General features: G+C 42.5%; 2 protein-coding genes across 8 annotated transcripts in view; one reads left to right on the top strand and one right to left on the bottom strand.

Moving 5' to 3' along the window:
* MNAT1 (MNAT1 component of CDK activating kinase) overlaps nt 1-2,124 on the bottom strand; it is a 230,940-nt gene extending 228,816 nt beyond the window's left edge. For 5 of the 7 annotated variants that reach the window (XR_016392185.1, XR_016392184.1, XM_089907781.1 and 2 more), the window contains exon 1: nt 1,899-2,122. Coding sequence is in view for 5 of the 7 variants with exons in the window: in XM_089907781.1 (XP_089763907.1) it covers nt 1,899-1,987 (89 nt within the window). In the remaining 2 variants the exon portion in view is untranslated. Of the gene's footprint in view, nt 1-1,898 lie in introns of all 7 variants that reach the window. The other 2 variants (XM_022570440.2, XM_022570436.3) reach the window with 2 other exon arrangements.
* Nucleotides 2,125-8,272: 6,148 nt separating this feature from the next.
* Nucleotides 8,273-17,815, top strand: SIX4 (SIX homeobox 4). The gene is made up of 3 exons (XM_022570761.2): nt 8,273-10,019; nt 12,715-13,403; nt 17,019-17,815. The coding sequence occupies exons 1-3, from the start codon at nt 9,133-9,135 to the stop codon at nt 17,813-17,815; spliced, it is 2,373 nt and encodes a 790-aa protein (XP_022426469.2). The 5' UTR covers nt 8,273-9,132.
* Nucleotides 17,816-22,203: the final 4,388 nt, after the last annotated feature.

Raw genomic sequence — 22,203 nt, 5'->3', positions numbered from 1 at the left:
AATTTTATTTCTGCTTAACATCCATACCATGCACAAATAATATGATAGCCAATGTATACTGAACAAATACTATGTGAAAGAAACTCTGTTAAGCACCTCCAAATATGATGTTTACATATATTGTTTAATCCTCAAACACTGTAATATATATGGTGCTATTATCTCTATTGTACAGGTAAGAAAAACGAGGCAAAAGGAGTTAGGAATTTGCCCAAAGCCACAGAGCCTGTAAGAGTACAAAGAATTCAAAATCAGAAGTTTGTTCTCTTAGCCAATAACATATAATCTTTTATTCAGTTTGTTCATATTTCAAGTCAAAAAAGGGCTGTAAAATGTGGTCTTTATCTAACAGGTTAGCAAATAAACCAAAATCAATGCAATACGAGAATGACTTAGACAATTCTTAACTCTTATGAAAAACAGAAAAGACTATGGATATGACAAAAGCAATTTCTAATTAAAAATAAATATTTTATAATTGTCTAATAAAAACGCAATTTATTTTACTAAAATCACATAATCTTCCCTGACTGGCTAATTACTACTAGGTAGAAATTTCTTCCAGTAAATTACATTTAGTTAGCATCCTTCCAAAAAAGCAAATTCCCTTTCCTTGAGCACCAACTGTAACAAATCTGATACAGGAAAATGAAGAGAAGCTGAGCAAAATCTCTCTAAAAACCTAATAGTCTTTACACAGCGTTTGTCTCGTTTCCCTTTTTCAATCTACTTGATTATTTTCACCTTATTTCTAAATCTTAACGCATTCAATCACAGCTCTACTGTATTTCCTTTGCTGGATGAAGCAAAGGAAAATAAAGATTAATTAGAAAAAGGGACCAATCCAGTAAGTTACTAAATCCCATTATAATCATTATAACTACAATTAACCATGCAATTTATGCCTACCCAAAGGTCTTGTCCACCACATTGTAGATTATCCATCATTTTTTATCTCTAAGAAACCTCAAATAAACTACAGGAATATATGTTCACCTTACATCCCAAAGTGCTTTATATAAACCACCTCTACTGAACCACATTTGACCATAAAAACGTGGCAAGAAACACTCTGACCAGTTCCTGCACTTACTCTTCAAAATGTTCAACCTCCCTTCTTCCCCTATCCCCCCAAAATTGGCGTTCTAGAGTCAGACAGCCTCTGTTCCAATTCTAGCAGGGCCCACTAAATAAGAGACGTGGAGCAGTCTCTGTTTCCTTCCCTGTGAAATGGAAATGATACTAGTACCTACTTCGTGGGACTGTTGTGAGAATGAAATAAGATAACTCATGGTAAAGAGCTTAGAACAGTGCCTGGCATGTAATGTGCACTCAATAAATGCCAGCCATTACTGTTATCTCCAAAATTAACTGCCTAAAATCTAAATTTTCTCTTTTAGAGATGAGAATCTAACCAAACTCCATCAGGACAGTGGGCATATCGTCGGAGTTTCAAATTAACTAACGCAATAAATAGCAGCAGTATATAAACACAGTAATTTTATTTTCATAGCACTTTCGCTCTTTTTAATAAAAACATTTTGCGTGAACTTAAACACTCCGATCCCCACGCTTTTAACCAGCGAGATGTCTGGAACCCTGTTGACAACACAGCCTGGAAATACAGTCGAGGTTTTCATCACCTAAGAAGGGTGAAACCTAACAAACTGCTGGTTACCACATCAGGGAACCTGCAGTCCAAACCAGGCCTGAGCGGCTCAGGGCTAGCGGCTAGTCTGTTTACAGAAACAACGTTCCCTTTTCCCATTTTCCTGCCCAGGGTCGAAACTAACGACGCCCTTTTCTCCCCTGAGCCGAGGTCAAGCATCTCCCGGCTCTTTCGAGAGCTCCCACCCTGTGCGTCTTCCCCCCATAAATCCCACTCTCCCCCGACTCACAGAGTGTGTCCACACACATTCACCATCAGCTTCAACGAAGGGTTCCGGTATTTGGTGGTCTTACACCGGGGACAGCCCTGATCGTCCATGGCGCCTTCTTTCCTGTGGACTCTCCTGGATGCCTGCTTCAGTCGCAGCTACAGCCACCTCCAAGCCCCCTCAGACCCGAGGCCAAGCGGATTCCTACCAACAGGCACTTGGCTGGGACGGTCCTTTGCAAATGAGCACCGGCCGGGGGGCGAGGCACTTCAGCACAAAGGTTCCGGCAGCAAGTTTTCCGGTCCTGCAGCTAGGGCTCGGTGTCAGCTTCCGCAGGCCAGCGCAAAGGCTTAGATTTCGGAGAGGGCTGCTAAAAAGGCAAATTGTACATAAAGCCTCATCTCTATGCACCTAGCTGTATTTTTCAAGGAACTGTGTCACAATTAGGAACAGAGATTCCATCTTGTTTTGTCTGGAGACATTCCCATTGTATCAAAGATTTATGCCTGGTGTACATATTCAATAATTCACACCAGTATTTTCTTTTGAACAACTTGATAGCCTGTGTTTTATACTTCTCCTTTACACTTGAACAGTCGTGCAATCACAGAAAATAATATGCATTCGCAGATATGAAGTTTGGAACAGTTATTTAGAATGAAATTCTCTGCACCGACCCTAAATATTACAGATTCTCACTAAATGTCAAAATAGTTCTATAAATAATATCTGGCAACTGTAGAGAACCTCTTACCTCAAGATGGTCAGGCATGCTTAACAGTTTCAGCTGGCTCTAATATCTCTTACCACCCTCCCAATCAAGACAATATTGGTTTCCCCAAATACTGGGGTGATTACACAGGAATCTATGCTTTATTTCAGCAATTCTACACTCTGAGAGCCTGAATCTCTTTGGAAATTGTAAGTCACATTCACTAAATTTATCCAGGCTGCAAAGTGAAGTCTGTAAACAGCTCTATTAGATAATAAATTCCTCCCACTATAAGGGACACATCTTATCCATCCCCTGAAGGAGGATTTGTTTATACTTGTTGAATAAGTAGAGTAAATGAAGAATGAATGAATGAACATCAAAGAGTAGCGTAATGTGAAAATTTTTTTATGCTGAGCACTATATTGTAATCTGACCCAAACTCCATTAGAAGTGGGCATATAAAGCTTTTCAAATTAACCCATAAAATGAATACCAGCTGTATACACTCATAGTAATTTTAATTTTTCACAGCAGTTTTTCTCTTTTCAATGAAAACATAAGGAGGAACATTCCAACTCTCACTTTTTTTTAAACAGTGAACCCAACAGGTAACCCATGTGGCAATACAGTTGGGATTTCCATGGATTACGGAGGGAGAACCTGACAAACAGCTGGATACCACATATGAGAACCAACAGACCAAGGCAGGCCACAGCAGTACAGGGCTTTATATTAGTATACAGACATCAGGGATTCACCTAACAAATAAATCATGTCATTTGCTGGATCATAATATTGTTCACTAACAGAAGCTAAACAAATGTAAATTTACTAAAATAGTTAATAACAAACGCTGTGCTGACCTGGAGACATTATCCTGCTATTTATTGAAAGAGACCACATCCAGACCAATTATAAGCTCAAAGTGAAGCTCTCTAAGAATAAAGGCAATTTTTTGTATCTTTATATTTTAACAGAACAGGAAACTTCTGGTGAAAGAGTGAACATGATCAGTGAGCAAATAAAATGTTTAGCCAAAACGACTTTGAGAACCCATCCATTAAGTTGGCATTATTGTTTGTCACCACCAGCACACTTTTAATTGTATCTTTGAACAGGATACCTCAACCAGTTTGTGCAGTGAATTGCTGTTCCTTTCTCCCAAACCTTGAGATTAAGGCAAAGAAAGCACTGAAGATTATGGGAGGAAACATTGCTACCAACTGTATCCTTTTCCCAGGGTGGAAATTACTGTCAGAGAAGCACGGTAGCAACAGCTGACTTGGAACTCTATCAGATAAGCATTACTCATGGAGCTAGAGGCAGCAGAAAGTAGTGCTTATAGATTTGGCCCCGGCACTAAGAGAGCTGGATTCAAGTGCTGGCTTCCTTACCTACTAGCTGCATGATCAAGGGCCTCAGTTTTCCCAAATATAAGATGAGGATAACACCAGCACAACTAGCACAGAGGACTGAGGATACAACTAGCGCAGAGTAAGAGCTCAGTAACTGTTAGCCATTATTAAGAGGAGTACAGGTTTTATTAGCAGTAGTATCGACAAGAGGCATGCAATGTACTAGGAAGAGCCTATCCTTCTTTTAAAACAAACAGACCTGTTTTCGAGCCAAACTTCTTATCCTCCTTTACCTCAGTTTCCTTCCTCCATATAATACATTTCACAGGGTGTTGTAATGATTAAATTACATGACGTGCATATACAAAGGCCCTACTACAATGCCTCGCATACAACAGAAACTCTGAAAAGTATACCATTACCACTAATACAGAATGGTCAGAAAGCTTTGAGGAGGAAAGCAGTGACAGCACCAGACTTCTGACTCAAATGGAAACTCAGCCCTTGTAAAAACCACCCAGCTATCAAAGTTTCCCACATTTCTAAAGATAGCTGCATCCCAACGGTGGACCAGTGGAGCCCATTATTTCTCTTCCCAGATCTGCTCATCCTCTAGCATTCTTAAGAGTAGATTCTACCTCCCTGGGACAATGTTTCTCAAACGCAGCCCTTCCTTTCCAGCCCCAAGGCCATGGACCCAGGTTGGGCCTTCCCCATATGTTAAAGGCTTTTATTGTTTTGTCCCTTGACTATGGATAGCATCCCTCCTCCCTTCTTATGGAAAACAGCTCCTCCTCCCCCACAGGCCTGTGTGGGTTGACATACAACCCTTACTGGACCAATCAGAGATCTTCCCTAGAATTTATCAAATTGGCAGCAAGGAAAATGTAGCAGAGCCTCTTGAAGCTAGAAGATGTGAGCTGGGAACTAATGGAAGCCATGCTTCCAACCTCCTGGGGAAAGCCCCTCTGAAAAACTAAAACTACTTTGATGAGACAGGCAGAGGCAAGTGAAAAGGGACAATGAATGGGCCTTTAAGTCTGACCAGCTGCATTCTGCTCTTCCCATTGTTTGGTGTCATGATCCAAAAAATTCATCTTTTTGCCTAGGCCAGTTCAAGTGGGGTTTCTGGCTCCTGGGGAAATTAATATCACCTCAAAGAGGCAAAAATGCTGCTACACCTGGGAGAAGACTAGAACCTGGCACTTAGTCTCTGCCGGGATCTTTTCCCTCCACTATCACCCATGTGACTCACTAGGTCACCCTCCCTCTCACCTACTGTTCATCAACGTCCTCGACAGGCAGATAGCTTGGTCACTGAGAACCCCCAAGCATTACCTCCAAGACTCCCTCTGCCAGTCTTACTTCTTTTCTTCATGCAAGTTTGAAAAATCCTAGAAAAGGACTCTGACTATTTTGGTTTGGGGCCAGTGCCCATCCCTGGACCAGTCGACTATATGGCCATGATATTATGTACAACACAGCCACTATACACAGACCACTGTGTCCACCACACCACAACAAAATGAGCATTTCATTTAAAGTCCCTCATAATTTGTCCCCAACATGCCTTTTAAGCTAATCTCCCATCACACACCTACATAAAACCCACACTCCAGACACACTGAATTACTCAGTATATTCAGAAATAAACCACACACCTTCATGGCTCCATGCTTTGTTCCCTCTGCCTCTAATGAACTCTATCCTTGAACTCTCAAAATTCTTGTCCTTAAAGACCCAGCTAAAAATCCACCCCCCATTGCCTTCCACCTCTCAAAATTAGTCTCTTTATCCTCATCACTCGCATACCCTGTATTGTATTTACTTACAAATATGTCTTACTTCCCCCACCAGATTTTAAGCTCCTCAGGGTCAGAGACCCCAATATATTCATCTTTCTTTCCTTCAGTATGTAATGCAATACCATGTACTTAACCAGGACTCAATAAATATTTGGCAAATGAATGATCCTTCAGAAATGCTGATTACATATCATCAACCATTGGTCACTAAATAACAGTGGAACACCTCCTCTACCTGGGAAACTACTTTAGAACCTAACTTCCTTAATATTACCACTACATAAGCTTTCTGTTGTAGAAATAACTGACCAAGATACAGATATATAGCCTTCCCACTATCTTCCAGACAGCCAAAGTCAGCCTTTAAAAAGGAAATCTCCATTCTTGATGGTCACACCATTAAATAGATTCAAGCAAAGTGCAACATTTTGTGCTGAACAAGATTTTCTTCACTACACTAAAATGGCAAAAGATTTCTATATTTCTATATTGCTCATCATTACCTTCAGGCAGGAAGGAAAAGATACAGAAACAAGCAGCTTAGTTTTCACTCTTACACAATCCCAACCTCAACTCTGTTTTCCCAAGTCAAAACATAGCTTTAGACTACATATCAGCACAGCAGACTCAATGTTCACAGCATGGCAGACATAGGAAATAGAAGCAAGTATTCATCAATTTTACAAGTCATCTGGCAAAACAAGTACTCTGAGATTAACTCCACACACCCTCAAGTCTGGTGTTCTATTCTAATGTAGCTGACCATGTTTGAGTCAAGGGCTTCCAATCTACTTTGAAATGCTGCCAGAATGAGCTCTGAGGTTCAGCCAGCTAAAGGAATCCGGAGCCTGGTGTTGGATTTCACTTCTGGTCCTATAGGAATCTCCTCCTGGAGCTACAGAATACCAGTGTAGCCACAGGCTACAGATATCATAAAAGGCCACTGCTGCTTCTATATAATCTGTTGAACTTGGTACTCTGGAGTCAAATATACAGAAGACATGCAGAAACCCAATACATGGTTTTCCAAGTCAATACACTATATTTGATTGATAATAAACCTGAAGAAGACTCCTATGACTTGAACTTGGAAAGCCCTATAATATAGCCAAATGGATTTTCATTAGGTATATATAATTGAAAAGTTTCCTACTTTGCACTATCAGGAGGAAGATAAGAAACATTTAACAAAGATTAATTATGTGCCAGGTGCTTTTTGGCACATCTTATCTCATTTAATCCTCACAACAATCCTGTCCACTTTTTATAGTCAAGTAGCTAATAAATGGCAGAGCTAGGATTAAACCTACATCTAGCTAGCTGATCCCCAAATCCACATCCTTTCCACTAAGCCACACTACCTCCTGTCTACTTTGCTCTGATAAACAAACTTTAAAAATTCAAGGAACTAAATGGAACGTGGTATCCTGGATTGGATAGAGAAACAGAAGACAGATATTAGCGAAAAAACTGGTGAGTCCAAAAAGAGGTCTGGAGTTTAGTTAATAGTATTGCGCCAATGTTAATTTGTTTGGACAAAGTATCATTATAATATAAGGTGTTAACATTATGGGAAATTAGGTAAAGAGTAGGTGGGAACTCTGTACTCTTTTTAAGACTGTACTGTAAGTCAAAATTATTCTAAAATAAAAAGCATATTTTTTAAAAGTCAAGGAAGTTATGAATCTCAGATATCGTCCAGAAGTCCAATACCTAACTGGATATTTCCAATGGGGCAGAAACGTGTGGTCTTTTCCATAATTATAAATTTTGAATCTACCAGAGATGTCAGTGCTGGCTGGCTTCATTAGTGTAGTACAAAAGCAAGTTAAGTCCAAACTCACATGACACCTTGGTCGTTGACCAGCAATAAAAATGCAGCCTGTCCTCAAAAAAGGAAAACCTCATCAAGCTGATCACGATAGCAGGTGACCTAAACAGCTGCTTTATAATATGCTGAAGTAAGCATTTATGGGTAATTGGGGAGCAGAAACAACACAAAGCCACCCAGAAGTAAAGGTTAGGATGATGTCATTAAAATGTTGGATTTTTGAGAAAGAGTACCGGCAGGTAGACCCAACTGACCCACAGTCATCAGAGGAGCAGAGATGGTTCATCTTTTTTTGAGTGAAGACCTCATGCAAACCATGAAGGAAAGAGACACAGCTGCAGAAAGCAGCAGACTCCACCCCCACGGGCAATTCACCTCAAACCAAAGGGCAGTCTCCCATCTGTTTATGCTGTGGAAATGGCTGCTGATCCCGCAATGATCTCCTCCAAGACACCTGCACACAGAGGTGGTTTCTACCAGGAATATCATCTCCAAAACACTGTTCATACACTTATATTAAAAATGTTCATATAGAGGCTTAAATCTCCATGCTGTTATTATAATCTAAAAGTTAGATCTCTTCTACCCTACCGACCCAGGATAAACATATGGTAAAACATTCTATACGTTCAGTTGTAACACATTCAACTCAGTTGCGTTGCCAGCCCGCCACGTGACTTAAGGTTAAACACATTTTTTTTGAAGGCTTCTTGTTTTTGTGTTCTCAGTGGGCTATTTATACCGTTTTCAAGCATTCCCCCCGCCTTTGGAATTTTAATTTACTGTGAGTGCTTCCCCCTTAGAGCATTCCCTAGTGCCATTTTATTCTTGACCCTTTTGAATAAAAATCCTTAATGAAGACATCTGAAAGGGGGGTGAAGGGCAGTAGAGAGACACCAGGGAAGCTTCTGAATTGTCCTCTGAAATTTTGTCATCTAGATGCTGAGGGTGGTCTCTTTGTTAAGAGTTTCGCATCCGGACCTAAAGGCCACATAATTAATGTTCCCACTGGAATCGTAGGGACTCTCTTTGAAAGAGTCTGTTGTCCAGTTTTCAGGCCACATTAGGCATGTTCCCGCCCAGGAGCAGGGCCTGAAAAGAATGTCGGTGTTTCCCTTCAGGTATAGGTGCCTGGGGGTCAGGGGGAGAGGGAACGGCAAGGGGTGGAGTGGGAGGCGGGTGATCGACAGGGATAGAAACGGTGTCTCCTCCTCCCTCTGAATGTGAAATAGCCAATGAGGTGGCGCGGCCGGGCCGGCCGGGCCGCCAGTGCCATATAGTATGCAGCAACCGGAGGAGTCACGTTGGGGGAACGGCAGAAAGCAGCTATCCTTTTACACTACTTTGCTCTAGCAGCTATCTTAATGGTGACTGCGTGGCCGGGGGGAAACCTGATCGGCCAGATCCAGCCGAAACCGGGAGGGAGGGAGTGGGCTTTCCGGAGGGGGGGAGGGGGGAGGGACACGAAGAAGGAGGAGTAAGAGAGGGGAAAAGAAAGAGGAAAAGAGTGCGAGGGAGTGAGGGAGGGAGGAAAATAAACAACAAAAAAATGTCCTCTTCCTCCCCCACCGGGCAGATTGCAAGTGCGGCGGACATCAAGCAGGAGAATGGGATGGAAAGCGCCTCGGAAGGGCAGGAGGCGCCCCGAGAAGTGGCGGGGGGCGCGGCGGCGGGGCTGAGCCCCCCGGCTCCAGCCCCTTCCCCCCTGGAGCCGGGGGACGCCGCGGCCACCGCCGCCAGGGTGAGCGGAGAGGAAGGGGCACTGGCTGCAGCGGCGGCGGCCGGAGCGGCGGCGGATCAGGTACAACTCCACTCGGAACTTCTGGGCAGGCACCACCACGCCGCAGCCGCCGCCGCCGCCGCCGCCGCCGCCACCGCGCAGACCCCACTGGCCTTCTCGCCCGACCATGTCGCCTGCGTGTGCGAGGCGCTGCAGCAGGGGGGCAACCTGGACCGCCTGGCCCGGTTCCTGTGGTCCCTGCCCCAGAGCGACCTGCTACGTGGCAACGAAAGCCTACTGAAGGCGCGAGCGCTGGTGGCCTTCCACCAGGGCATCTACCCTGAGCTCTACAGCATCCTCGAGAGCCACAGCTTCGAGTCGGCCAACCACCCGCTGCTGCAGCAGCTCTGGTACAAGGCGCGCTACACCGAGGCCGAGCGAGCCCGCGGCCGGCCGCTGGGCGCCGTGGACAAGTACCGGCTGCGCAGGAAATTTCCCCTGCCCCGCACCATCTGGGACGGCGAGGAGACGGTGTATTGTTTCAAGGAGAAGTCGCGCAACGCGCTCAAGGAGCTCTACAAGCAGAATCGCTACCCTTCGCCCGCCGAGAAGCGGCACCTGGCCAAGATCACCGGCCTCTCCCTCACCCAGGTCAGCAACTGGTTCAAGAACCGCCGGCAGCGCGATCGGAACCCCTCTGAGACCCAGTCCAAAAGGTGAGCGCCAACTTTCCTCCTCCTCCCCCTTCCTCTCCCCAACCCCCTTCCCAGCTTTCTTTTCCTCCAAGTGCTTGCAAACATGGCGCTTACCTTCCCCACCAGCCTGGTCCGGCTGCCCACCTCTCCCCGCCCCCCACCTCTCTCCCCGGCTGGGGGAGGGGGGGCGGCGGCGGCGAGGGGCGGGGGAACCTTGCTCCTTACCCTCCCCCCACCTCCCCCCAGAAGTTTCTGGTCGCCCGCCTAGGTCTCAGTCCCCGCCCCCACCTCGGCTGGTCACTGCTGCCCGGTTTCCCACCCCCATCCCTCTGGCTTTGAAGTTGCCACTCGCTCCCCGGTTCTGGTCGGGCGAAGGATCGTGTGTAGACGCCGGAAAGGCAGCTCTCGCTGCCGCCCGATGCCCACGGAGGTTGCCAGCGCCCGCCGGGGTCTGCACCTCCATGGGGTCACGCCGGCCCGGCGCGCGCACGCGCTCCCGGACCCCCAGGGTTCTGCTGCCCCAGGCAGGCGCTGGAGGTGGCCGTGGCCGCTCCGGAGGGAGAAGAAAGTTGGTGGGGTCTGGAAGCGCAGAAGGGGGTCTGGGGACGTCGAGGTTTTATATGACAGAGTTAATCATTCACCCTGCCCGCTGTGGTTCCCTTCGCGGCCGCGGCAATTGTGGGGTGTTGGTGCGGCTCGGCTCTGCGGTGTTTTGAAACCTGATTCTGAACTCCTTCGGATCGAATTTCAGCGCCGCCGGGGTGGTGGGGCTAGAGGGCGGCTTCCCCGGCCCCCGAACCCTGCGGGGCTCCCTCCCGGTGTGGTGATTGGGACTGGGGGCAGGCTGGCACCAGGCGGACAGCAGGGAAGGACTGGGGGCGCTATCCACTCCGCACCTCTTTGAGCGCCCACCTTGGCGGGTTTGAACTTTTTGACTGCCAGGTATTTTTTCCCAACCGGTAGAAAATACCGGGTTTTCCTCCTCTTTTGTACGTCCTCCTGAGTCAGACACCTGGTCTGTGTGTATTGTTGGACAAAGTAAAGAGAAGGTCGCCGAAAGGGATGGTGTCGCCAGCCCCGCGGGGAAAGGAGAGAAAGAATCCAAAAGCAGCTCGAAGGTTCTGCTCAGGGGAGGAATCTGGGAGCCGGGGAGCCCGGCCCGGCGGGGAGAAGGTGATCACCCGGCGCGTTCCAGAGCCCGCCGCGGGCCGCTCCTGCCCGTTTCTCGCCCAAGGCAGGAGGGAGGCTCCGTGCCCGAACCCGGCCTCGCGGTAACCAAAACAAAACGCGCACTGCGACCTGTGTGCACCCCTCCGCAGACTTGCGGGGGCGACCCAGAGGAGGCGCCTTGGTAACTCCACGCCACCTGTCCCCGTGCCTGCTTGAGGCAGCGGATCCTGTCGGCGACGGAATCCGATGGGCAGGGGGTAGGGGGGTGGGGAGCGGGCGCGGCGCGCCGGCCAGCCGCCCTGGAGCCTCCACTCCCTGGCCGGGCGCGTTCCCCGCGTCTCCCCAGCCGCACTCAGCCTGCTTCGCCCCACCAACACACACACCCGCTCCCAGCCCAGTTGCCTGGTTGAGGCCCCTTTCCGGATCTACCTCCCACCCGCATCCCCGGTGAGTCACCCTCGCAGACGGCGACGGCGGCTCAGCCTCAGCTCGTAAATCAAAGCGCCTTCTGCGCTCCTGGCCCCGCAGTCCGGAGTAATCCCCTCCCCTCGGCATGAAAGCGAACCGACCTCGGGGCACTGCAGAGATGTCGGATCTTCTGCCGGGCCAAGTCCCGCCGCGCTCCAGACTGCCTCTGTCCTACCATCCTTTCTCCCCCGGCCCAGCCTCAGACCAAATGGGAAACACCCACCACTACCCCTCCCCAGATTTGGTATTTACCCCCAAATCGGAGAACTGAGGAACACAGTCTTGTCTGGAACAGAACAGAAGGACTGAGGGTGCTGGGGAAGGGGTCTGAAACGTACAAGGCCACTGAGTGACCCACACCCTTTCCCTCCCACCTCACCAGGGCACTGGATGGTGTTTGTTAAATAGGCCCCTATGGCTTTCTTTGGATTCAAAGGCGACTGCACATAACAGTTCTTGGGTTGAAAGTGCCTTTCCTACAACAAGACAGCCACTTTGTTGAATGAGACAGTTGTCAGTCTGGTGGAGTAGAAGTTTGGGAGCAGGTGAGAAAATGACCTCTTGTTAACTAACTGGCAGACAAAACTGAGTACTTCCCACCTCCTGCTCCTTTGACAGTTTCATTTACCTCCAAAATCACACTAACCTGAATTGGTTTGAGGGGAAGGGAAAGAGTTCCTAAACAGAAATGACTGACCACCCCTTTAATGAGTTTTTTTTCCTGTGGTATAGGTAGCAGCATATTTAACAGTAATAAATAACTTCAGTGCTATAAAAACGTGTAGACAATTCTCCTGTAAATCCTATTAGCTGAATTTATATCTTTTAGACCTCTGGACTTTCTCTGAACTTATTATTAGTAAAGGTTATTGAGACATGAGAGTTCCTCTTCTCAGATGCCCTGGTCAGAATCTGCTGAAAGGCCTCAGAGCTAAAACAAGACTAGAAGACTTAACTGCTGTGCTTTCCTTAAACACTACCTTTAATGGGATTAGAGGCTGGTTTTCCAAACAGTTGGCACTATGTAGATTGCCATTCCCATGACTTTCTGAATGTCTTGATTTCCCCCTCTGTACAGTGAGTCGGATGGCAATCCTAGCACTGAAGATGAATCCAGCAAGGGTCATGAAGATTTGTCTCCTCATCCACTCTCCAGTTCATCCGATGGTGTCACCAACCTCAGCCTTTCCAGTCACATGGAGCCAGTATATATGCAACAAATTGGAAATGCTAAAATATCATTAAGCTCTTCTGGAGTTTTGTTGAATGGAAGTTTGGTACCTGCCAGTACTTCACCTGTCTTCCTTAATGGTAATTCTTTCATTCAGGGACCCAATGGAGTTATCCTTAATGGATTAAGTGTGGGAAATACACAGACAGTGTCACTGAACCCACCAAAAATGGCATCAAACATTGTGAGCAATGGTATATCCATGACTGACATACTGGGGTCTACCTCCCAGGATGTGAAGGAATTCAAAGTTCTCCAGAGTTCTTCAACTAACTCAGCAGCCACCACCTCCTATAGCCCCAGTGCTCCTGTGTCATTCCCAGGGCTGATACCCAGCACTGAGGTGAAAAGAGAAGGTATTCAAACAGTGGCTTCCCAGGACGGAGGTTCTGTAGTGACTTTTACCACACCAGTGCAAATTAACCAGTATGGCATCGTCCAGATCCCCAATTCCGGAACAAGCAGTCAGTTCCTTAATGGGAGCATTGGATTCTCTCCACTGCAGCTGCCTCCTGTTTCAGTGGCAGCTTCACAAGGTAAAAGTCTGGTTTGGTACCATGATGCACCAGTGAATGTTTTAGCCAGCTGCTGTAAATGACGCATTTGGTGAGAGCTATAGATTGCTGTTACTGTTCAGGTACCTTACTGGCTGCCACAGCTGCAGAATAGCCTTGGTTTGTTCCTCTTTCTTCACAACATCCATGTAATATCCAGCTTGCTTGGTTCCCTGGCATCATGGGGGTGGGTTTTTATTTTCCCAACAACTGAATGGAAAAATACAGTTCGCAGTGAGTCCTGCCAGTTCTACAATTATAGAAATATGCTAAGTCAATCGGTGCTTACAAAATAACCGACCGCTTGACATTTTAAGATTAAAAATTAATAATATTGCTAGAACACAAAATAAGTCAAGCAGTTGGTAAGAATGTGTAGACTTCACCTAAGCATTATTTATTTGACCAAAAGGAGTTTTAGAAGAGCGAGCTAAAGAGACTGGATCATTTGCGTTTGATTCATGTTCCTGCTATAAGTAAGACTAACAGACCTAAAGGGAGAACAGAGGAGTATGTGATTATCTGTTGCTATGCATGTATACTTGCCCCCTAAATGTGTGGGTTTATTTATGGAGGTAACTGTAAGCCTTATTTTATATGTTGGTGGCTTTACTCAGGCATCTGCTAAAGGAAGCACTGATCTGAAATTTGGGAAACGTGAGGCTGATATGCCAGTTCTTCAATGACTTTAAGCAAATCTGGATGGCTCTGTGTCATTGTTTCTCTATAGAAACAGGAATGGTTAGAATGGCAGTGGAGGTTGCAGAGCTGCTAGAATTCAGGAGTGGGAGATGTTAGTGCATATTTGCCTTCCTGGAAGCAAATCTGAAAGTCCAAATTTTTACCCAAACAAAATAAGTGACTGTTTGCCTTAAAGATCAGCTTCCTGTAAAATGGTTTTATCCAAAAAAAAACCCTCAATTTATACACAACTCTTGTTTCCACAACTATGGTCTACTTCAGTTTGTTTGAGGCATTAATGGAAAAATTGTTGTGCAGTAAATTCCATTCTGTTCATTTGTTTCTCTTTAGGTAAAATGGTAGTATAGTAACACACAACAGTCCTGCAGCATGCTATTTATTTCTTCATTGTTCCAGGCTATGGAAAGGATTAAGCTTAGTCACTATCCAACACAGGGCAAAAATAGGAAAACCACAGGGAGAGCCAAAGTGCTTAGTTTACAATACTTTAATGTGGATCTAACCCTTTTTCTCTCTTTAGGAAATTTCCAAATAGTAGGTAACATTTTAAAGACAACTAATTTGAGCAAAAAGCATGGTATGTACATTGGGGGAGGAGAAAAGCAGGAGTACTTCTCACACATAAACTAAAAAAGTGCTACCATAGAAAATTATTACAAACTAATAGCTAATTCTTAAAATGGGACATTTAATATGAGTAAGAACAGCATTTTCAGTTAAAGTAGCTAAGATCAAATGACAGAGCTGTCAATCCTTAGACTTGTCTGGGTGAGTTGAAGACATAAGTTTAACCAGATGGCCCAGGAAACAACGTTCCCTTAGAGTAACTGTGTATTGCAGTTCTCAGTAAAGCATTTGGGGATTCAGCCTTTCTCAAAACAGATACCAAGCCTTTCTTAAAAATGGCTAGACAAGGTAGATTATCTTTCTATAGTCGAAATTTATATAGAAAAGCAGAACCTCTATATCTTTTGCTCACTTTATAATCTGAGTAAATAAGGTTTTTTTTTAAGCATCATTATAAAATTATATTTTGTACCTATATCATTTCTCAATTGGGTTTTTTTTAACTGATTTTGAAATGATTGTTCAATTTATAATTCAATTGCAGCTATACTTAAATATCAAGTTTTAGATCACATCTGCTTTTCCCCCTTCATCTATGTATTTTATAATATCTACACATTTAGAAATATTATTTTATTTATATTCCGTAGCAGTTTGGGAAAATGTCGCACCTATTATGTTATATATAGCCCTATCAAAAAATAATGAATCATTTTGTTCACAAATACACTGGCAAACAATTTCACAAACGCATACACACAACAAAGTAACCATCTATTTCAGATGTCTTTTGCTACAGTTTAGTAGTCAACAAGAATTTTAAAGCCTTTTTAGTTTGTTTGACCTGGAACAAAGATTTACGTTAGAGAAGAGCTCAAACATACGTAGAAACGTTTTTCTTAAGTTCAAATAAAGTGTTTTCATTTTTTGTTTGTTTAAAGCCATTCCTTTGCATTTAAGGTGCTTAAAAATGTTTGGGGGCTTCCCTGGTAGCGCAGTGGTTGAGAGTCCACCTGCCGATGCAGGGGACACGGGTTCATTCCCCAGTCCAGGCCCACGTGCCGTGGAGCGGCTGGGCCCGTGAGCCATGGCCGCTGAGCCTGCGCGTCCGGAGCCTGTGCTCCAAAATGGGAGAGGCCACAGCAGTGAGAGACCTGCTTACCGCCAAAAAAAAAAAAAAGTTTGGAAGACATATAAACAGCCCTGTGACATACATTTATCGATATAGGTGGCAGCGTAATCACAGTTATTCTATTAATTCAAGGAGGGAAATGTTTTAGGTGAATTACCTTTAACATTAGGCTGTTTTCTCAAAATAATGAAGAGTTTACTGAACATCTAATTCAAGATCAGAGTAAACATCCTGCTTGAATTATTCTGTCACAAAACTCCCCCATGTCCACCTTTCCTTTAATGGCAAGATAATTGCCATTATTTCACTGTGCCTAGGAAAAGACTCAGAAAGAAAAGGGTTTTATTTGATGGTGTGAGTTGGGGGGGAGGGGGTCTAATTTGTCTGCATTGTCTGAGTTAGCTGATTTGAACAACTCAGCTTTCTACTTATATTTCTTTTTCTACTTCTGGTCTCTGTAGAACATTATAATGAGTCTCAAAAGATACAAACCTTTTACAGAAGCATTAGCTCTAGCTCTTTATGTTAATCTGTGTTTTAAAAAGCACATTTCATTATTATCTTAATTCTTCCTGTCACTACAACACTGAAAATTCAGAACTAGCACAACAAAAGGAAAAAAAAAAAAAACTATTGAATGTTTTGTTGACTTGACTGTATGGTTAGTTTGGTGAAACTTTGCAACTTGTCTGTACAGGTTTATATGGTTAACTGTAAGCCCCAGGGTAACTCATTTATGTGGTATTTTCTGCATTTCCGTTTATATTTTATGTCAGTTACTGAGCTTGCCCTGAACAAAGGCATTCTCTTTCACATTTTTGTTTTCTAGTTCTAACTGGCAGAGCGAGCAATAATTATCAACTAATCAAGAGATATCAAGTCTCAGTAATACTGAACCAGAAACTTGACTGAAATTAGAACTTGGAAACAACATTTTTTTTTTCACATTTGATTTCTAAGCCAGTAGTTCTTGCTCCCGCTTCATCACCAGAATTACTCAAGGAGTTAAAAATACACCTGTTCTGGGATTTACTGAGTCAGATAGATAGATTCTCAGGAGTGGAGTCTTGAAATCTGTAGTTTTAAGTGCCCAAGATGATTCTATGGAACCTGAGAAAAATCATGTGTGTAAAAAATAACTTTTTTCTTTCCTTATCAGCCCCATCAATGATAATCTGTACTTTTTTTTTTTTTAGGTAATATTTCAGTAAATTCAAGCACTTCAGATGGGAGTACATTTACAAGTGAGTCCGCCACAGTCCAGCAAGGAAAGGTTTTCTTGAGCTCTCTTGCTCCCAGTGCAGTAGTATACACTGTTCCTAATTCAGGCCAGACTATAGGATCTGTTAAACAGGAGGGTGTGGAGAGGAGCCTGGTGTTTTCTCAGTTGATGCCTGTCAATCAGAATGCACAAGTAAATGCAAACCTGTCTTCTGAAAGTATCTCGGGAAGTAGCCTCCACCCACTGTCCTCCTCCTTAGTTAATGTATCCCCAACTCACAATTTTTCCCTGACTCCCCCTACCATACTAAACCCCACTGAGCTAAACCCTGACATTGCTGATAGCCAGCCAATGTCTGCACCTGTGGCAAGCAAATCTACTGTGACATCTGTCAGCAACACTAACTATGCAACTCTTCAGAACTGCTCCCTTATTACTGGTCAAGATCTATTATCAGTACCCATGACCCAGGCTGCCCTTGGGGAAATAGTTCCCACAGCTGAAGCCCAGGTGAGTCACCCCTCCCCTACAGTACAGCAGGATTTTGTCAGAGAACATCATCTGGTTATGCAATCAGTAGCTAACATAAAAGAGAATTTCTTAACAAATTCTGAGAGCAAAGCAACAAGCAACTTAATGATGCTGGACTCCAAATCCAAGTATGTCCTAGAGGGCATGGTTGAGACTGTCTGTGAAGACCTGGAAACAGACAAAAAAGAGCTTGCCAAGCTCCAGACTGTCCAATTGGATGAAGAGATGCAAGACTTGTAAACTTAATTTCTTTTTTTTTTTTCCTGGCATCAGCAGGCAAATCTTTTCATGAAGACCTGAGGACATAAAGGATTTTCCCATTTGAAGGGAAACATTAGTTTTGCAAGTAAATGCATTCAAGAGACTTTGGATTGATCTGCATGAAGATCACAGTTAAATATGCAGGAGTAGAACTGCATTACTGCAGCCTTTTTGTTCACATGTGTTCTCTTTTAGATAGATGGAGACAGAGGAACAAGATGAAATATATCAAGAAGTCAAAGTGTATCATTTGGTTGACTTAACATAATTCTAAGATCAAATGGAACTTGATTAATAGTTTTCTAAATTAAAAATGTATACACTTAAGGTAGAAATTAAATATCACTACAGAGCGGTAGAAACAATACAATTCTTTTTGTTTACTTTTACTCCACGGGCATTGGTAAGGTTAAGAAGCATAAAAGGTACTCTACACTATTCTAAGGGTATATTTTTGAATATATGCATTTCTGTTTTTCAGCATTTTTGTGAAAGTCTTGGCTTGTCTCTATACGTTTCCAAATGTTATTGGTAATAGTTCACTGTGGCTGAGAAAGTTTGCAACTCCACTAAAAACTCTGAAACAAACTTCAGTATGAGTGTAAATATATTAGTCCTATAAGCAAGAATTTGGGTAATTACAGTGAATTTTATTTATGCTGTATATGTTTCTCTTATACTTCAGACACTATGAACTGAAAAGAAAAATGTTTTCGTACTGTTTAATTTATTTTTATTGTTTGAACAGGAAGTGAACAGTTATTTCCAACAAAGTTTTACTTTTTGTAGGATTTTAAATGTAATGATTTTTATCAGGAGTCTATTAAGGTCAATATTAATAACACTGAAACAAGAAATCTAACTCCCAGTATTGGAATTTTGGTACTTTTTTTCACATCCTTGTTCTTTATTTAGCAACTCTCTGATTCATTTAAATATATTTTCTACAGAATTCTATGTGCCTTTTTACCTTGTGGCCTTTTTATTATTCTTACTAAGGTACAGAAGTTTCAACAGAAGCACTGATGACTCCTTTCTACTATCCAACAGGGTTAATTTCACAGAATTGCTCTAAATCTGAAGAACTTAAGTTTCACTTATATTATTAGAGTTAATGTTTATGATGCAAGTGGTTGAACAATTAATTATTGTTGATACTTTTCATTACAAAGAAGTAACAGTTATAGACCACCATGTAAAACCAATTCTGGAGGCTATGAAAACAACCATTTTAAAGGAAAGAAAGAATATGTAACTTCTATTGAGCTGAATTATGTCCTGTTGAAACTTAGTTCTAAATGTTTTAACTCAGTTGTTACATTATGACATATGACTGTTGTTTGCACTATATTATCACCTCTTCTTTAAAGGTAAATCTTTCGGGGTTTCTGTAAGAAGCTTGTTTGATAATGTTGTGAGCTGTGGTTACAGTTTTTATCAGGACTCTGAACAGAAGATGTAATAATACAAATACATTTATGTAGTGAGTAAAGTCTCTGGCCTCTGAAAAGCAAGAAAAGTGAGAAAATCATCTCTTCAGAGATGACAGAAAGTTGTTGAACATGAAGATGTCACCACATATTGCTTTCTTTAAGATTGGAACAAAGGGTCCACTGTAAATGTCTACATGCCCATCAGCCTAGCATGTTGAATAAGGGCCATAGAGGATTTAACTTTTGTTGTTATTGCAAATGGAACTTGCAGGCATAGGTGAAGAGCCCTTTGAAGAATTCCTCCCCCATCATTTTTTTTCTCCCTCATCATTTTGATAAAGAACTTAGGTCCCATTTTTTTATGGAATTAGCGAATGTTCCTAAACTGCTGAAATTACGTGTTGTTTTGTTTTGTTTTACAACATCAGGTCTTTTAGAGTTCTCTTCCACTCCACCACTACTTATACAGCTTGTTTGTTTCTTTGGGTGTGTGCTGATCATGTTACTGAGATTAATTACATGGGTCTATAGTGCAGTTTACATGAAAATGATGTTTTCCACTTGATTGCTGCAAATATCAAGAGTTTGTTAATTATTTTAAAATACCCATCCAATAAGAAAGATGGGAAGGTTTAAAAAGTTATATATGTTATATATACATATATATAACAGGAAAAGTTTTGTGTCTTCCAAAAATATAAGACTCTCTTTTATTCACAGTTCTTCCTCTTTTCTTCCTTAAGAAAGAGAAAAGATAGCACAAAACTTAAGACTTACCTAGGAAACCTATTCATACTCCAACATGATGTAATTATACCCCTACAGTTACTCCAGGTAGCTATACAATACACCAGGTAAGAATCAATGCACATTATAAAGAACTTGTTCTTTTCTATTCTTTCAGTAAAATAAGGGCCAGTTGTTATGTAGCCCATATATATGGGAATGAAATAAGATAAACCCCATGATCTCCTTGCACAGAATTGCAAATGTTTTTTTGCAGTACCAAGGGCCAGACTCAGAACCCTTGTCAGAATTTCCCTCTTACGTAAACCAATGCTTGAAGATGCTGCAAATGACCCTCTAATGATCCCCAAAGAGGAATCAGAATAGGGATAAATAACTCCCTGCAAACCCCAACCCTTGCTGCTGGCTGTGTGAGCCTATCTATGCACTCTATCAGTCAGAATTTATATATAGCTCTTAGTTACATCCAGTAAAAGACAGCCTGTTGTTTAAAGAGAAGGTGCATTTGTTCCTCAGTCAAGCAAGAGCACCTGTGTTGTACTGCTTTACAGCTCATGTATATTCATAGTAAAGAAAAAGACTGAATTATACACGTTTCAGCGCCTTTCTTGTGTTACGAAAGGCAGGTAGATGTTATAGCCATAGATAAAATTCATAGTTGAATTGCACACTGACCTTAAATCTCCCTGTATATGCCCTTGCGTCTTGCATGTTAAAAGCTGGATAATTGGGTAGATATTGCAGCCTGCCCTACTACATGTTAGACAAGTGTGCATTAGTACATAACCAGAAGTTCTTCATTCTTTAAAATGTTTTTGACAGATCATCTCATCATAAAAATATAAATAATTCAGGAAAACTGTGGGGAAAAGAATTACATTTTATAGAAGATGTTTCAAAGTCTTCTTAGAGCTTAGATAATAGAGTCTAACAGTTATTTTGTATCTAACTGATACATTTTATGTTAATTTCTTATTACCACCACACATTTTATTACTCAAAATTGTATAGCATGTGACTCTTTTGGCTTTCAGGGTTCTCAAAAATTTTTTATTCTTTTGTTGCATGTACTGTATGTTTAGAGGCAACCAGTTATATACTCAATATGGTTTTACTGTGCCTTACACAAAGAGAAAATCTATACAGAATGTATATCATGGGGTGGGGTAACAGAGTCTATACTGCACTGTTAGGTGATGGCACACAGAGCATGTCCCAGAACATTTCTGTGCTTAATTACCCAACCAAAGAGATCTAAAGTATGTATGTTGTACTGTAATAGGGGTTTATGCCTGGACAATTAAGTGTTTTATTTGTTTTCTGAAATGATGTGAACTTATTTTTCTAAACACTATGCTAAATAAACTTTATATTTATACATACCTTATGTTGAAAAAGTTATTTATCCCTGGGAAAGCAGAGAAGAGTAAAGAGAAGAAAAACAAAAATCCACAAACATTTCATAGGCTTGCAAATATAAGAGGAGTCATTTTGGGAAAATAGTCTGTTGGTCTTTATACAAAATTACCCAGCTCACTTAATTGTACTGCATACTCAGAGCTAAATGATTAGATTTCATCCTCCTTAAAGGAAAGAAATGTGTCATTCATTTAGGTGTCCCCAAATCTGAATCTGATACCATTTTCAATGGAATTAAATTGAAAGGTCCAAGGACCTTTCCATTCCCAACCTTACTGAAAGAGCTCAGTATCACCCCATCTTTAAAGCACTCCCATTATCCAAAGTCTGGTGATACCACAGCTGGGTCCACCAGTGGTTTGGCTTAAAACTATGGACAGAACAGCATTACTGAGTGTGTAGAAGAGTCAGCCTTAGTACAGTTTGGTCCTCATGTTAAAATTACATGACATCTGATTTTCCGTGCCTCCCACACTGAAATGAAGAGGAAACTAGATTAAAAAAATAGACTGGGACCACCTGTACAACTCTATTACAAAACTAAAGTCATCAGATTAATTTCAGGTATTATGTGTAGTGTTTTTTATAATCTTGTCATTCGGTTCATTTATTTACAAATTTTCTATGTAGTTAAACCAGTTAAAGTGAATAGTGTCTCAGTAAGTGGGTACTGTATTGGGTCAGAAATTATGGAGTGATTATATTTTATAATAACCAAACATTTTTAAAATTTTTATTTTATATTGGAGTATAGTTGATTAACAATGT

The sequence above is a fragment of the Delphinapterus leucas genome, chromosome 2 (assembly GCF_059928025.1).
Source record: "Delphinapterus leucas isolate spDelLeu-1000000601 "Yukka" chromosome 2, BTC_Dleu_Yukka2, whole genome shotgun sequence".
In the NCBI taxonomy this organism is placed as follows: Eukaryota; Metazoa; Chordata; class Mammalia; order Artiodactyla; family Monodontidae; genus Delphinapterus; species Delphinapterus leucas.
This window is presented reverse-complemented; position numbering and strand designations above follow the sequence as displayed.

Bases quoted from the DNA above. Each gene is read 5' to 3' on its own strand.
- SIX4 (XM_022570761.2), top strand. From the start codon at position 9,133: ATGTCCTCTTCCTCCCCCACCGGGCAGATTGCAAGTGCGGCGGACATC. The intron at 10,020-12,714 runs GTGAGCGCCAAC...CCCTCTGTACAG, and splicing joins TCTGAGACCCAGTCCAAAAG to TGAGTCGGATGGCAATCCTA. The intron at 13,404-17,018 runs GTAAAAGTCTGG...TTTTTTTTTTAG, and splicing joins TTCAGTGGCAGCTTCACAAG to GTAATATTTCAGTAAATTCA.